Genomic DNA, 14,844 nt, shown 5'->3' with positions numbered 1-14,844 from the left:
AAAATATTACCCGATCAAGGCTGTAATAAGGAATATACTGAATCTGAGATTAATAGCTGAAAGTGCTCCAATAATGTGAACAGCAGCAGAATTTGATGAAAATTTGGCCAATAAATGCACAAAAATAATAAAATTTGTCTTCAATGTCGGGAAAAAATAGGGCCCAGGGCCAAGTAAAATGATGTTTGAGCATGTCAAGGCCCAAGAAAATGAATTGAGGCAAAGGCCCCAAATTTTAGATATCTTGGTGGTGCAATTGGGCAGAACCCCCAAATTTGACCCAAAAATTGAAGAGAATTTGAAGAAATTGGATAAGATTATTACCCAATTATTGTCGAATGTCGCGCCTCAAGGTGAATTGAGCCTCTATATTGATGAAACTGGATGAATTTTAGAAAAGTCCCAAATTTTCTGAAGAAATCGTGGTGAAATTGAGCTCAAATGATAAATAGCCCCAAATTTTATTGGAAAATTGAAGAGAAGTTTGTCAAAATTTGTGAAATTTTTTACCTGAAAGATGTCGAATGTCATGCTCGGTGATGAATTAAGCCTCAATGTTGATGAAGAATGCCAAATTCTGAAAAAGCCCCAAATTTGGCAGCACGATTGGAGTGAAATTTGGCCAAGCCCCAAAATTGGTGATGACCAATTGCAATTTTCTTCAATTCGATGATGAATTTTGGGAGATTGATGGAAAAACTCAAGGTTTCAGCATGGATTGGACCTAATTTGGGAGATTTTGGGAAAATCCCCAATTTTTTCATAATTTGTGCTTAGATGGGGCAAAAAGATGCAAACAAGGCCATTTTTGCTGAGAAATTAACAAATAATAAAGTTTTGTATTTATTAGTGTCGTCATGGAAGGAAACTGGATGGGGTGATGTGGTGGCTAGCTGGTTGGCTGCTGCTCGGTTGATAGGATAGGCGGTGATGAGGCGATGGTACAGTGAACTGGCAGGCAATTCAATGTGATGCGACAACACCAACGATTAATGGTTAGGTTGCGATCATGGAGATTGTGTGGAGGTCAGTGGTGGTTGGCAGATTGACACAATAGGGTAATTGTCTTTTTGTAGGTGTCAACATGTGGGCATGTTGGGTGGAAAAGACGATGGGAAGTATGTGACATGGCACCTCAAGGACTGACTGCAGGTCACAACAGCACCTTAAGAGGGGGCGATGAGCGGCATATTTGAAGGTGAATGGGCAAATTGCATTGGCTGGGCAGGCTGGTGATAGGTCCATGGGGGCAATAAATGATGGACATCAAGTCGTGTTTGGTGATGGGAATGTTTAGCCATGGCACCAAGGGCGGTGATAGGGATAGGCATGTTGGTTGGTGATCACAAAAGCAATTGATGGGGCGCAAAGAGGCCGAGTGGTGGTAACAATGACTAGAATGGTGGACTCCGACCGGCGATCACTACTCGTTGATGTTGATAGAAGTTGGCGCAATGGCAATGGCTTTAGGTGGTAGCTGGTCGAGGTGTGGCACTCAATGGCAATGGCTGTGTGGAAAATGATCAGGAGTGATGGCGAGCCCTATGAAGGAACTTCCTTTTGATACCATTGTTGGCAGAGGCATGGAGCAATTGTGTTATTAATTTAATAGAAAATGAATGAGAATGAAAGAATTAATTGATGCACAACAATACTCAATCAGAAATAAGCAGTATTAATGAGTGAGAGAGAGTACAATGCTCAAGGTGATCACAATGAATAATGCCACACTTGTGTGCTAATGAGGCACAGTGTCTTTTTATAATAAAAAATGAAACCCTAATGGTTTAACCGTCATAGGAAACCCTAAAATAAACCTTAACCATAGTGTCACTTAGCCCCTAGGACACTAGGGGCAACAAATGCATCTAAGGATAGTTTAAGTGCCTAGGGATCTTGGATCATGGATCAAAGGGCATTAACGTGTAGCCCACGAGATGGACTATAGATACTTTAGCCCTACAAGAGATAAACATTAAAGAAAGGGAATGGAAAGAGGAGCATGCAAGATACATTAGTTTGATAGCTCCTTGTAGAAGGGGGAACTTTGATGTTGATAAAGGAAGGATTGCACCCTAAGTTGGTAAAGAGGGACGAGGAAGGATGCTATGTAATAGGGTCATTATAGGTGGATAAAGAAGAGATACAAGTAATCTGTATCTATGCGCCTAACAGCTTTGGTGGATGAGCAGTCAAATGGAAGGAGATAAAGAATGAGGTGGCTGGCATTCCCACACGTGTGGCTGGAGATTTTAACATTACTATTGGCGACAAAGACAGATTCCACATTTTTGCACCCATGATGGAAGAAGAACATATTGCATGGGAGTCCCTGTGTCGATCCCATGAGCTTGTTGACGTGTGCCACACATCAAGCAATGACGTTAACAAGTCTTTTACATGGCATAATCATCCAAAGGGTTCTTATTGGAGAGTAGTCAGTTTAGATCCAATCTGTGCCAATCATTCAGCCATAGTCACAAGTAACAGGGGGTGGGGACGGTGACGGGACCGGGACGGCCGAAAATAGGGGATGGGGGATTGAATGACATTAAAATATTCAAAATATACTGAAAATTTTAACAAATTTTAAATCTTAACTTTGAAATTCAAAATCCCACATGATGAAGATGGGGTTGGCAATGGTGAGAGTACTTGGCATTGGCTGTAGAGAGGTAAGAAGTCACAAGTCTGGCTATGGATAGATGTTTGGCTATAGACAATTGTGGGGATTGGCTGCGAACAATCATTTGCATTGCCAATTAGTAGGATACCTTTTTGACATAAGCACCTTAATAGTTGCATTTGTAGTTGGCCATACTGCATGTCAAACATGTCTGGTAGGCCTTGTTTGTCAGCCATGCAACGGGTCATAGACATTGGACAGCCCCGTCACAAACTGCCATCACATTCCTGTCACAAACAGCCTGAGGCATCACATGATGCGTCATGTCCTTGTCACCTTGTGACATCTGCAAAAGTGATGTCACAAATGCCATCACAAATAGCTTGAGCTATCACGTTGTATCCCATCCCCATCACCGTGTGACACTTGCAAAAGTGATGCATTCTGGTACAGAGTCGTTATAGGGATGGTGTCCTGATGTCCCAAGGGTCTATCCCTTGTGTTACTCGTGGCTATGCATTTAGTGTGGTGGATGGCTCTAGGTTCAAAGATGAGAGTACTCCTTTAGTAGTGCAACTCCGATCACACCCCACTTGAAATGAGCGTTAGAGTAGTGGGGAACCACCATGCGTACCATGGCTCACCGCCCTTTAAGCTAAATGTATCTTTCTTGGAGGACAAGGACTATAAAAGGAAGCTATAGGAACATTGGAAAGATTCAAGCAACAATAGCAAGGACCCCTTTCTAAGATTAGAAAATTGCATCCAATCTATGACAAAATTTTTCAAACAATATGGTCGGCGTAGAGCTCACATGTCTAGGGATATCATGAATTTTGTTGCTATTGCTCGTGGTGCTCTCTTTAGCGTTGTTGCTACCCAGTCTGATGATCCTATTCTTGTGTGGACCATTCTATATGTTGAGGATTTCATCAAGGCTAGGGAAAGATACAAAATTGAAGGTTGTAAGGTGCAACTAAAAGCTAAATTTGAGATCGAGGGTGAAACTGACTATCCCTCCTTCTTTCAGGTAGTGCAAATTAAGAGGAAGAAAGAAACCATATTATGCATTCAAGATGTGGAGGGAGTCGTACATTATTATGACCTCTCAATAGCCAAAGCTTTTGTTACCCACCTCTCAATAATTGTGGGATAAGAAGCTTAGAATTCATTGGAATATGAGAGAGCCATGAAGGTGCTCTTGGCACCATGTGTTGAAAGAGTAATGTCGAAAGTGGAAATACTAATGGCCTGCCCTTTCATAGAGGAGGAATTGGAATATACCATCAACAAGATGAAGATTGGGGGCAAATGGCCTCCTCGTGGAGTTCTATAGAGCAATATGCTTCGGGTCATGGGTGATTGAGGAAATACACAAAGAAATGAAAATGAGAAGGTCTTACCTCAAAGAGGTAGTGTTTAATCCCATGCAATGATTTTGGAAAGGAGACACATAAGTGAGAGAGGTGTAATGTGAGGATGGCCATGACATGGTACTGACAAGCTCAAGGACCCAAAGGAGGACATGCTTCAGAGATGCGTGTGTATGGCTAAGGTTGATCAAAAGCAAGCATGGCTTAGAGGCACTAGGCACATGAGTAGAGGCCAAATATGTAGGTATAGATTTCGGGATCAACTCATAGGTCATGTGTAAAGTGGTTACAATCCCCCCTAAAACGTAACTTCTTTGGGAAACAAAAAGAAAGGAAATAAAACAAAATACAACTCATTTTGGATGAAAATCTATGTAGAGGATCCCACACAATCAATTAATAAGTGATGGAAAGGTCTTAGCACATGCTTATACATGACCAATGTCTAATTTTGATCACCTAATTTTTAAATATTAAAAAAGGTTTGATTTTTATTTTTAATATTATTTTTCATTTCTAGAATTTTGTCGGGATAAAATCTGCCCTCGATATTGATGTTGAGGATATCGCGATCAATGTCCATCGCTTGCAACGGCATTGCCAAGCACTAGATGCCTTGCGAGTCATGTTTTGTACCTCACGTTGAAGGTGAGTGCTCGAGCAGTTTAATCCGATGGCAAGATGTGCCAACATGAAAAGCCACAAATTTTGGTGAAGCAATTTGGAGAAATCGGCTCAGATTTAAAAAGCCCTAATTTGAGAAATTTCGAGTGAAATTGCAAAGCCCCAATTTTCATATGAACAACCCCTAACAAAATTTTAAGACTTAAAATTAATGAAGGTTTAATGTTAAAAATCTTTTCTTAGTTGGGATGAATGTTGAGGCACTTACGAAACTTGATTCGACGGCACCTTGGATGATGTGGCAAGTCAAAGGTGTCTGACGTTGCATAGTTGGGAACGGCATATGTTGTCTCGTGTGGGATAGAGTTATAGACAATCTCACGGCCAAGGCATGAGAGTCAACTGGCAAGCGAGAGGCGTTCGTGAAGCAAATTACTGGTTGGAGCCAGCTGTTGAGTAGCATGCTATGCGATTGATGGGAAATTAGGTGGTGTAACCAAGTTGAGGCGGGTGCTGATAGCAAGCGTGTAGGGTAGCAATGCTGGCTCTAGGAGGTGATGGTGAGTAGAGCTGGAACAACACACCTTCATCTTTTTCTTCTTATTCTTATTCTTATTCTTCTTTTGCTGTTGTTGCTACGTAGACGATACTATTGGTAGTGTGTGCTGTTGTCACATTGTTGGCATCAAAGGGTGGCATCATTGGAGTTGAGGTAGATAGGTAGTAGATGACAACTTTCTTTTCAACATTGAAGGAGCTGCAATAGTGACGTGTAGTATATGGAGATGGCGATGGTAACATAATCCAATGGAAACCGCTTTGATACCATTGCTAGTTATGGTGGTTGCATGGATGGACTAGTAGACTATGGAGGATGGAACTCCATGGAGGTGGAGAGAGAGAGAGAAAGAAAGAAAGAAAGATATATTAACGTCTACATAAGGCCAATGTGGCGTATGAGACAAAATCCAGATTACATCCATGTCTAATGACATCTCATCAGTAAGGCAAAGATAACATTACAAGTAAGTGGGTGGCCTATGAAACAATACTGAAAATAACTATATGATGGGGCTATACTAGGGTTGAACCATGTGTAGTGTTGTTCCATCGATAGAAAAGAAAAGGAAAGGAAAGGAGAACCAGATCTGATTTAGCCATGTACAAAAGTGTGGTGGAGACTATGGGCTGTAGCTGGTCTCAAGATTTGCACATGATCTCAGCTATGATTGGGTCCCTAGCTGCTTCACTGATATGCCTGGTGGTGAGTCTGCGGTGTCTCGTGATAATGGCTCTAATCCGACTGTGGTGTGGCCTCCTCGGACGTGGTCCTGGTAGACGGGGTTGTCGTGGTCAATGAAGGGAAATGGCTCTATCCAATGTGACTCCATGATGTGGCTTGTAAGGTGTCTGGCGGGGTGGCTCTTTCTCTGCAAGGCTGGTAGTGTCAGTAGGGTCGGCTCTGTAGAAGAAGTCTGTCATTGCTCTCTATGTGTGTCCCTCTGGGTGAGCTGACCTCTTGTTTCACAGTAGTGCAATTCGGCACCTCTCGAGCTCCAGGAGGAAGAGACCTAGGCATCTCTGGTCCTCGTACTCCATGACGCGACGAAGGGGTCCAAATCCATCCCGGAAGAGGCAGTGGTACCGTCCTCGTATGTCATAGTATACTGTGCATCTGCATATGTAGTGCTTCTCTGTCTCAGGCTCTTGACCACAAAGCTGGCAAGTCCTATCCTCTGCTAGGGTATTTGTCCATCTGCCTGTCTCCATTTGGAGCCTATGTGAGGAGGTGCGAATCTGTCCGATAGCAACCCATACGCTATGGGAGAGATGGGTGTCCATATATGCTGGCCGAATAGTGAAACCATCATCAGAGAGGCACAAGAAATGACTCCTGTAGAACTCCATCCTCGACCCTAGAGGGAGTGGTGGGTGGATCCATGTCCTTGCCATCTCAATCCTCAAGATATCAGCTCTGATCACCTGGTTCAACTCTGATCGGTTGAGAGAAAGTGTAGGGTAGTCAAGGCTATAATCCAAAGGTGGAAGACAATCAATATCCAAACCATGTAGGCTCATCCAAATAGCATATTATCAAAATCAATGGCCTTTCCATGCTATCCCAGCCATCATAATAATCCCTCTCTACTCCAATCTGATCTGTGAGTGGGCTAAGGCGCCTATGTTACAAGCTGCAACTCCATACCTCTACTCCATATAGTAATGTAGGTGTGACGAAGGTGTCAAATAGCCAAAGTTTGGTGCGGGGCTCCTGGATCTGTATGTGAGCACATTGACTTTCAAGTGCCCTTAGTGCTGTGTATCCACGTGCCAGACATGCCTCTGACGCCCCCCTCAACGAAAAACGTGGGCCGGAGAAAGTGACTCCCAAATAGACATATTCCCTCACATGCTCCAGTATGTCTCCCCCAAATGTGAATTGGTACATAGATCTAGTCGCCCATGCTGCTGAAGTATTGAAAACCATGGTTTTGGTCTTCCCAAGGTTCACTGTGAGGTCTTTATCTCTACAAAAGATGTGCAAAGCATCTAGATGGCACTGCAAACCCTCCGGTGAATCTGAAATGAGAACAATATCATCTGTATACAGTAATATCGGTATCAACACCCCTGCCAGGTTGGCTCTAGTTTCTCCTCCTCGGTCTATGTAATCAAACACTTCATCTATGTATAGACCAAACAATGTGGGTGAAAGTGGACATCCTTGTTTCACTCCTATAGTACTGTCAATCCTCTTTGATAGCCCCCCAGGTGCTCGTACATGACCTGTCACTGCCTCATATAATGCATAGACACCCCATCGTATACCCTTTGGTACTCCAATGTGTTGCAATCTCTGTATGATGCGTGTACAAGGCACTATATCAAAAGCTTTGCGAAAGTCTACAAAGCAACAATAGATCCTCTTGTCTCGAGCTCGACCCTCTTGAATAATGGCTCTAAGTGTGAGAATGTGGTCCAGCGTGGTATATCCTCGTCTGAAACCTGCCTGTCCTTGTGCTCCCTTGCCTTGCATTTCAGCCCACTCACTGAGTTCATGCTCCAATATAGATCCATATATCTTGGCCAAAGAATGACCGATCATGATAGTCCTGCAGTTGCTAGGAATTAGGGGATCACCACTTTTAAATAGTGGAATTATAGTATTCTTTGACCAACTCATAGGGAAACCTTCACATAATGCTCTATTGAACATATGTGCTAATATGGGTGCTAATATGTCACTAGCATGTGAGAAATGTTCTGCTACTAGTCCATCCTCATCCCGTGCCCTCCCATTTTGTAATCTATAGATTGCATCCCTAACCATTTTCCATGTGAAGAAAGACCATTGTGTTGGCCTACAGGTGGGGGCTGCATAGGTGGCTGTCCAAGCAGGTCATACAACTGTCTCCCATAGTCAAGCCAAGCATCTGGCGATGTAATCTATATGGGGGGCTGTCTTTCATGAAACATCTTCTATGCGCTCTTGCTGTCCCGCCCCAAAAATAGCTGAAGCAATCACACAAAGCTACAGAGTCCATGTCACGAGCTTGAATTACCAACCCCTAATTTTATAAATGAAAATGTCTAATGATGCTTATTCAATTATGTTCAATCCATACCTTCATGTATAAAAACCACAATCAAATGTGGTGATAAGTATCCTTTAAAAGCAGTCAACTTGTTAATTGCATGATAATTGGGAGTCATCTTTAAACAGTTTTATCTTTCCAATGGATGTCCTTAGATTGGAGAACCATCTTTTATCAAAACATAACAATGAGTAATTGCAGAAGTCGTTAGGTAGTCTCGTTTCTTCTTTCGCACAAGGCATTTGAAGAACGCCTTTTCTTGGTGATGTGTTTGAGTGCCTAGCTCCACTTCCCTTTTAGGTGTGTGGGAATGCATACATGGCTGATCCATGTATGGCCTTTGCTAAATCCCTTGGACATTCTTCCAACGATCTACTCAAGTCCAATGTATGTAAACTGGTCTGCAGAGAACCACTATAGATGTGCGAGGTGTCTTCTGTAAAGTAGTATTTGGGATGTTTAGGGAGGCATGGTGTTTCATGTTTCATATGTACACAAGAGAGCATGAGTGTCAGAATAGCATGATCTGCTGCTATGCCAATTGGCCTCTTAGATATCTTGAAATTTTGGATGTCTGGTATCAATGCTGGTGAGCCTATCAGGTAGTCCACAGTACTTGCCCCTCCTTTGTGATTTCAACATGTCAAATTGTCAGATCCTGGCCATTGTGGTAGACCATTAAAGATGGCTAGTCCATGTGCACTTTCCAAAGTCAATAGGTGTGTCCCATAGGTACTCACTTCTTTATCTTGGGCTCTCTTGCGTAGGCCTATTTCATTTATGTCGATCTCTTTGAACATGGCATTGTCATGCATATAAAAGTCACTCTGTCTATCTCCAGTGCGTGCATTGAAATCTCCTACTAATAATATGTCCCCAATGCATAGTTACTTGGAACGGGGAACGGGAACGGGAACCCCTGGAACGGGGGAAACGTCCAAGGTTGGGGAATGGGAACGGGGGGAACGGCACATGTCTTAAGTGCCCCAAATATGCCCTGCATGACCCAAATTGCCCCAAAGAATGTCCCTCTAATTGCCCCAATACCCGTCAATGCTTGAAATTGACCCAACATTGACTCAATTATCCCCATAGCTCCAAATTGCCTTGAATTGCTCCAATTATCCCAATTTCCCTTGAAATTAGACAATATAAATGGATGAATACCTTGAAATTGAGGATCAACTGAATTTGATTTTGATTTGCAAGATTTGATAATGCATCGAATTTGAACTTTGCATGGACTCCTAATTAGCTTGTGGGTTGTCTTGACACTTTGAATCTTCAACGAGAGAGAGAGAGAGAGAGAGAGAGAGAGAGAGAGAGAGAGAGAGAGAGAGAGAGACCCTCGTGTCTCTTGTACTCGTGTAATCATGTAATCTTGTATTTTTTTTTCGTAATTAATACAATTACCTTTTACGAAAAAAGAGAGAGAGAGAGAGAGAGAGAGAGAGAGAGAGAGAGAGAGAGAGAGAGAGATTAGTGTGTGCACATTAGGCAATGGAGATGGGTGAATATGTGGTAGGACTGTGACCCAAGCAAAAAAAAAAAAAGAAAAAAAAAAGAAAAAAAAAAGGGGGAAAAAACGTCAATTTTCAGTCAACAGGCTTGGAATGGCCGTTCCAAACAGGGAACGGCCTTGGGAACGGCAGGGAACGTTCCCTGGTCGTTTCATCTCCTTGGAGGGTTTGGAACGCGTTAGGCCGTTCCTACAGGCCGGAACGGCCGTTCCCTGTTTCTATGCCCCAATGCTAGCATATCTCATGATATCCTCATAGAGTACATCAACGGGAGATCCATCTCGTGTGGCATAGGTAGAATTTGCAGGAGGAAAGTACACTTGCACACACAAATTCACGCACGAGGATAAATAAAGTTAACATTGAGTCCATTGGCTGCCACGGCCTGTAGCTTTGTAGTTTGCTTTGCCAAGAGACAAAGATTGTTGCATACTGCCTTTTCAGCAGTTTGCTCCGCTAAGAGATAAGAGTCTGTTTGATTCCTTGGACTTTGCAATCTGCTCCAGTGAGAGAGAGAGGTTGCCCAACAGTGGCTCCATGGGAGCTGTACATTTCCCCTCTTCTCTAGTATGGCCCCATGGACACCAACACCAATGAGGGCATTGAGGAGATTATCTATGATACCCCTCCCTTCTCTCCCTCTTCTTAATTTCGGAAGGCCACCTCGGCTCTACGTAGGTTGCTGCCTTGGATGTTTCAGCCATGACTTGCTGGCTATGCCTTTGCATTCTTACCAGCATGGAGACATGGAACCAATTGTTTCTCTCCCAAGGTCAAGTTTTGGGCACAATCAACACACTCTATTTATTGTTCTTCCTTATAGGTGTCTGTTCAAGTGGAATACTTAGATTATAGGGAATGTCTCTTTCACTTCTCCTAGGGCACTTTTTTGGGCACGAGAGGGGATGTTAAGATACCAAAGTCATTAACTTCATTGTGTTACATTTATTCCTATTTTGATTTCCATTTACAATCCCAAATTTAACATATGGGTGCTGAAACCAGCCTTTGTTCTTGGATAGGGTGGTAAATAACTTGACTACACACTAATCACAGCAAGCATAAAATTCACATAAACTGAAAATGCAAATGTTAGCATATAACCTTGGACATTGGAAACTGGGTTGGCCCCAAAACTGGCACCTCTTGCAGTATTTCATTAACTTCTATTGCTAAATGTTGAAGTACATTGAGATCTTGCTAGATCTCCTTCAATCTTCAATACATCTTGTTGTCCATAGCAACTAGCAAGCCTTCAAACCAAATTTTCCCTCGGTTTGCTTGGGGATTTACTTTCAATTTGCTCCTTGGATGACAAATTCTGCCCCAAACTTAATGTTGGTTGGTGAGCCTCTTGAAATTCTTTGAAATCCCAATATTTCAGCTGCTGAATTTTGAGTACTAGGCCCCAATTTCTGAGCACTTTGCCTAGGGTGGCCGGTAAACCCTAATCTTTGCTATAAATTAGAGTTTAGCAGTAGAAATTCTTCAAATGCACCCCCTTGGGACTGAACTTTGCTGAGATCTCTTGAGAGAAGCTGTGAATTGGCTGAGAGAATGGAGACAAAGTTGGAGAGAGAAAATTTAGTGTTTTATTGTCAATTTTTTTTTGAAATTTAATGCTGCCCTGTTGTGAATGGCTGACTGACTGCAGTCCACCATTAATAGGAGCCCCACATGCAGTCACCTGCCCTTGTGGGACCCCAAAATTGCTGTCACTTGCTTGTAGACAGCCTATAGGGGCTATCACTTGACTCCAATGGCCTCCTGATTAGCTGGTGGCAGCTCTTTGACAGACTCCAAATGAAGCTCCAATAACCTCTAATAGCCTTTCCCTCAGTCACATGGGCAAGTTTTGCCAAATGGCAGCTTTCTAATTGCATTTTTCAACAAGTTTCAGCCCAATTAAATTAATTTTCAGAACATGAATTCTGAAAAATTATTTATTTATTTATTCTTGCTTAGAAAAATAATTTCATGAACCAATAATTAAATTGGCTAAGCCAAATCGTCATCCAAGCAATCTTGAGCATTTATTAGCCCCCTAAGTAGATATTAATTAATTAATTATTTAATGCCTAGTTTCTAATTTTAGCACTAACATTAATGGCTAATAAAATGATCTAGGCCAAAATTTGTAACTAGATACCATCTAGTACTCGTCAAGTTCAACTTATTACAACTTTTGCCTTTGACACCTACAAACATCTTGGGGTCCTTGGCGTGTCATTGTGAAATAACTAACTTGCATATCACATGTTCACCTCACTTTTGCAAGATTTAAAACACTTAATCAAATGCTAAGCAAAGCATAAAAAATTCATGTTCCCGTGGTGACAAGCACCGCCCTAGAGAGTTGGGGCGTCACCCTAGACAGTTCAGTGACTCATATGCCTATAGATAGGGCAAGGGCATTCATCCATCTTTACTCCACACTTACTCTCTTATTCATTCTTTATCCTTCCTCCATCACGCCTTCAGCCTCAGCCCTCTAACATTGCTGTCCACACCCCTACCTTGGCGGATATCTCAGTTCATGGTGACCACCTAATTTGCTTCAGTATCTTTAAAGGTTTGTTGCTGCTGTCATAAGTCTTCGATGTTAGAGTTGAACAATCCATGATTTATTCTGCACTGCTCTATTCTGTGAACACCTTTAGACATAGTGAGATGCACGTTACAAGTAATGTGACTGTAAATATTATGCCAAGGCTTAGTGAATTGGAGCATTCTGTACTTGATGTACGTTTATAAAATGAGTAAATAATTGGCTTGAAACAAAATCTGGTGTGATTTGTTTTCAATGTTTTATTGGATGATATGGACTTTAGTTCTGACTAGTGCATATCCTCATTGTTCCAGGTACAAGTTGTTTGTCTATTTGAAGTACTGTTTTCTGGGACTTGCATTTCCTCCTGGTAAGAAAACAAGTGCTTTCTGTTATGATGTCTTTACTTTGTGAAGCACATGCTATCTTGATGTAAAGAATATGTTAATGACTACAATTAGTGCTTCATTCATATTTTTATGTATAAGAAGTTGAATCGTCATGAATATTGATTAGGAAACTTTACATCTCTGCCTGTGTTGCAGCTCGTTCAAGTAATGTTTTGCTGTAATTGCGAATATTTAGTCTCACTGAGTAGATGGCTCCAAAAGCTTGACCATTGGAAACACGACTAGGCTCACCTTGTTCAAGAATTTGTGTAGTTTCACTTGCAGCTGTCTTTGAGGCTCAAGTGCCACAGACAGTTTTACAGCTTTGATTTTCCAGCTGAGATCAGGCTTTACATGTGATTCAGGCTAACGTGAGTTGTGCATTATCCCTAGCATAATAATCACTTTGTGTCACGGTGTTGAGACATCTGCTTTGAGCAAGCCTTTTACTGTGGTATCCATTTTGTTGCTTCATAGCTCAAAAAGATACTGTTATTCAAGACCTTTGAAAAATGGAATGGTGCAGGCCATGGCCATATCCCTTCTTCACGTTTGCCAGAATTGCGGGCAGAGTTGCTGCAATGTATATTAGATGACAAGCCACTTTCAAAATCGGGAGCTGTGAAAGAACTTCCTAGATCTCACCAGATCATCCATCCTAGACTCAGTTACATGCTGTCTTTTGATTTGTTGGCTACTCTTGAAGTTCTCCGATGTGCTTTCCCAGAAGATGGACCCCTTCAAATCAGCAAAGGCACAGAGCAGAACATTTCTCTATCACTTTCAGAGGAATCAGAATTTAGTGGCATAAAAAGTGGGTCTCAACTTCTTCAAGACATTGTGGATGCCTTGATTGACATTCTTGAGTGGGTCGATCTACGGTCCACCAGTGGGGAGGATTCCCATCTTGGAGCAGAAAGGTCACATTTACGACTGTCAACCACCGAAAGAGGCTACATACTGGACTTTATTGCACATTATGTGGCATCAAATTGTGCAGAAGTTTCAAGGGTTATTCTGGCACAAATAATAGAACATCTATCATCTGCTGGGAGTGATTTTGCAGAATTTCCCACCATTAAGAAGGATGCAAATACAAGAAGAAAAGAGGAGCTATTGGTGAGGCTGATAAATGGAGTGTCTACGTCAGAATGGGATTCTGACCATACTCTTGACCTTGCATTAAGAGCTCAGTTTTGGCAGGTTTGTAAAGATTATTGCAAAGCCTGAGCTCCTTCTACTAGTATAGCAATTAACAAAGCCTGAGCTCTGGTTCTCTTCTTTGTGCAGGCAAGTGCTTGCTTGCTTGCAAGGAAGGGGAATTATGTGGCAGCCCTGGACAGTCATTTAAAAGACAAGGATCAACCTCAGAATGCTTTTCTTTTCATTCTGGATGTTCTGAATTCAGCAAAAGATCTTCCTGAAACTACATTGTTGGAATTCAGAAGTTCAGTTCGTGCTCGCCTGCCTGAACTATTACAGCTTAGCAGGTACCATTATGTGTGTGTCTACATGCAAATGCATGCAACTCATGCTCAGTAGTATGTTTAAACACACAGTGCTGTACTTGAACTGGTTTCTACTGGAAGTGCAGTTGTGCAATGAGCACTGCGCTTCTGAAATATTTGTCCCACTTTGGCCCAAAGGCCACAATAATTGATGATCATGTTGATGTCTTAGGAGTTAAGGATATTTCCTTGTTACAGACGTGGGCTTTTATAGGTGCTGATTTTTATCCATCTGTGCTTGTGTGGCTGTGTGCATTGGCATGTTAAGCACTAATTGCTTGGATATATTTGGGTGATAAACTGACTTTTAACTCCTTTCTGTGTCACGTTTCAGTGAGGGGACATTGGTCATAATATTGAAGCACTTCAGCAAGGAACATAAGCATATACTTTCAGATTTAGCACCTTACCCCCCTTTACTTTTCGAATATTTGAAACAGATAATGCATGCTCGATCTGGGCAAAGATACGCTTCTTTGCCACTTTCTAGCAGCACACCTTTGGTTCAAAATGACAATGAGACCTTAACAGGTGATCAAGAAACAGCTGCTGATGGCAGAGTCCGTGACTCTTTGATTGGCCTTGAAAGTTTGCCTGAACTACTTCGAAATGCTCGACTCGAATTCACAAATGATATGGAAGAGCTCTTTGTTGAGGTGC

General features: G+C 42.1%; 1 protein-coding gene across 1 annotated transcript in view; it reads left to right on the top strand.

Moving 5' to 3' along the window:
• Positions 1-14,844, top strand: part of SETH5 (transducin family protein / WD-40 repeat family protein) — a 59,767-nt gene that overhangs the window by 42,035 nt on the left and 2,888 nt on the right. The window contains exons 9-12 of the mRNA XM_087679695.1: positions 12,602-12,657; positions 13,203-13,879; positions 13,967-14,166; positions 14,519-14,840. Coding sequence (XP_087535821.1) covers positions 12,602-12,657; positions 13,203-13,879; positions 13,967-14,166; positions 14,519-14,840 — 1,255 coding nt within the window. The remainder of the gene's footprint in view (positions 1-12,601; positions 12,658-13,202; positions 13,880-13,966; positions 14,167-14,518; positions 14,841-14,844) is intronic.

The sequence above is a fragment of the Lygodium microphyllum genome, chromosome 6, assembly GCF_053477565.2.
Source record: "Lygodium microphyllum isolate KBCC chromosome 6, Lygodium_microphyllum_v1.1.10, whole genome shotgun sequence".
Lineage (NCBI taxonomy): Eukaryota > Viridiplantae > Streptophyta > Polypodiopsida > Schizaeales > Lygodiaceae > Lygodium > Lygodium microphyllum.
The sequence above is the reverse complement of the archived record's forward strand: the minus strand, read 5'-3'. Positions and strand labels throughout refer to the sequence as shown.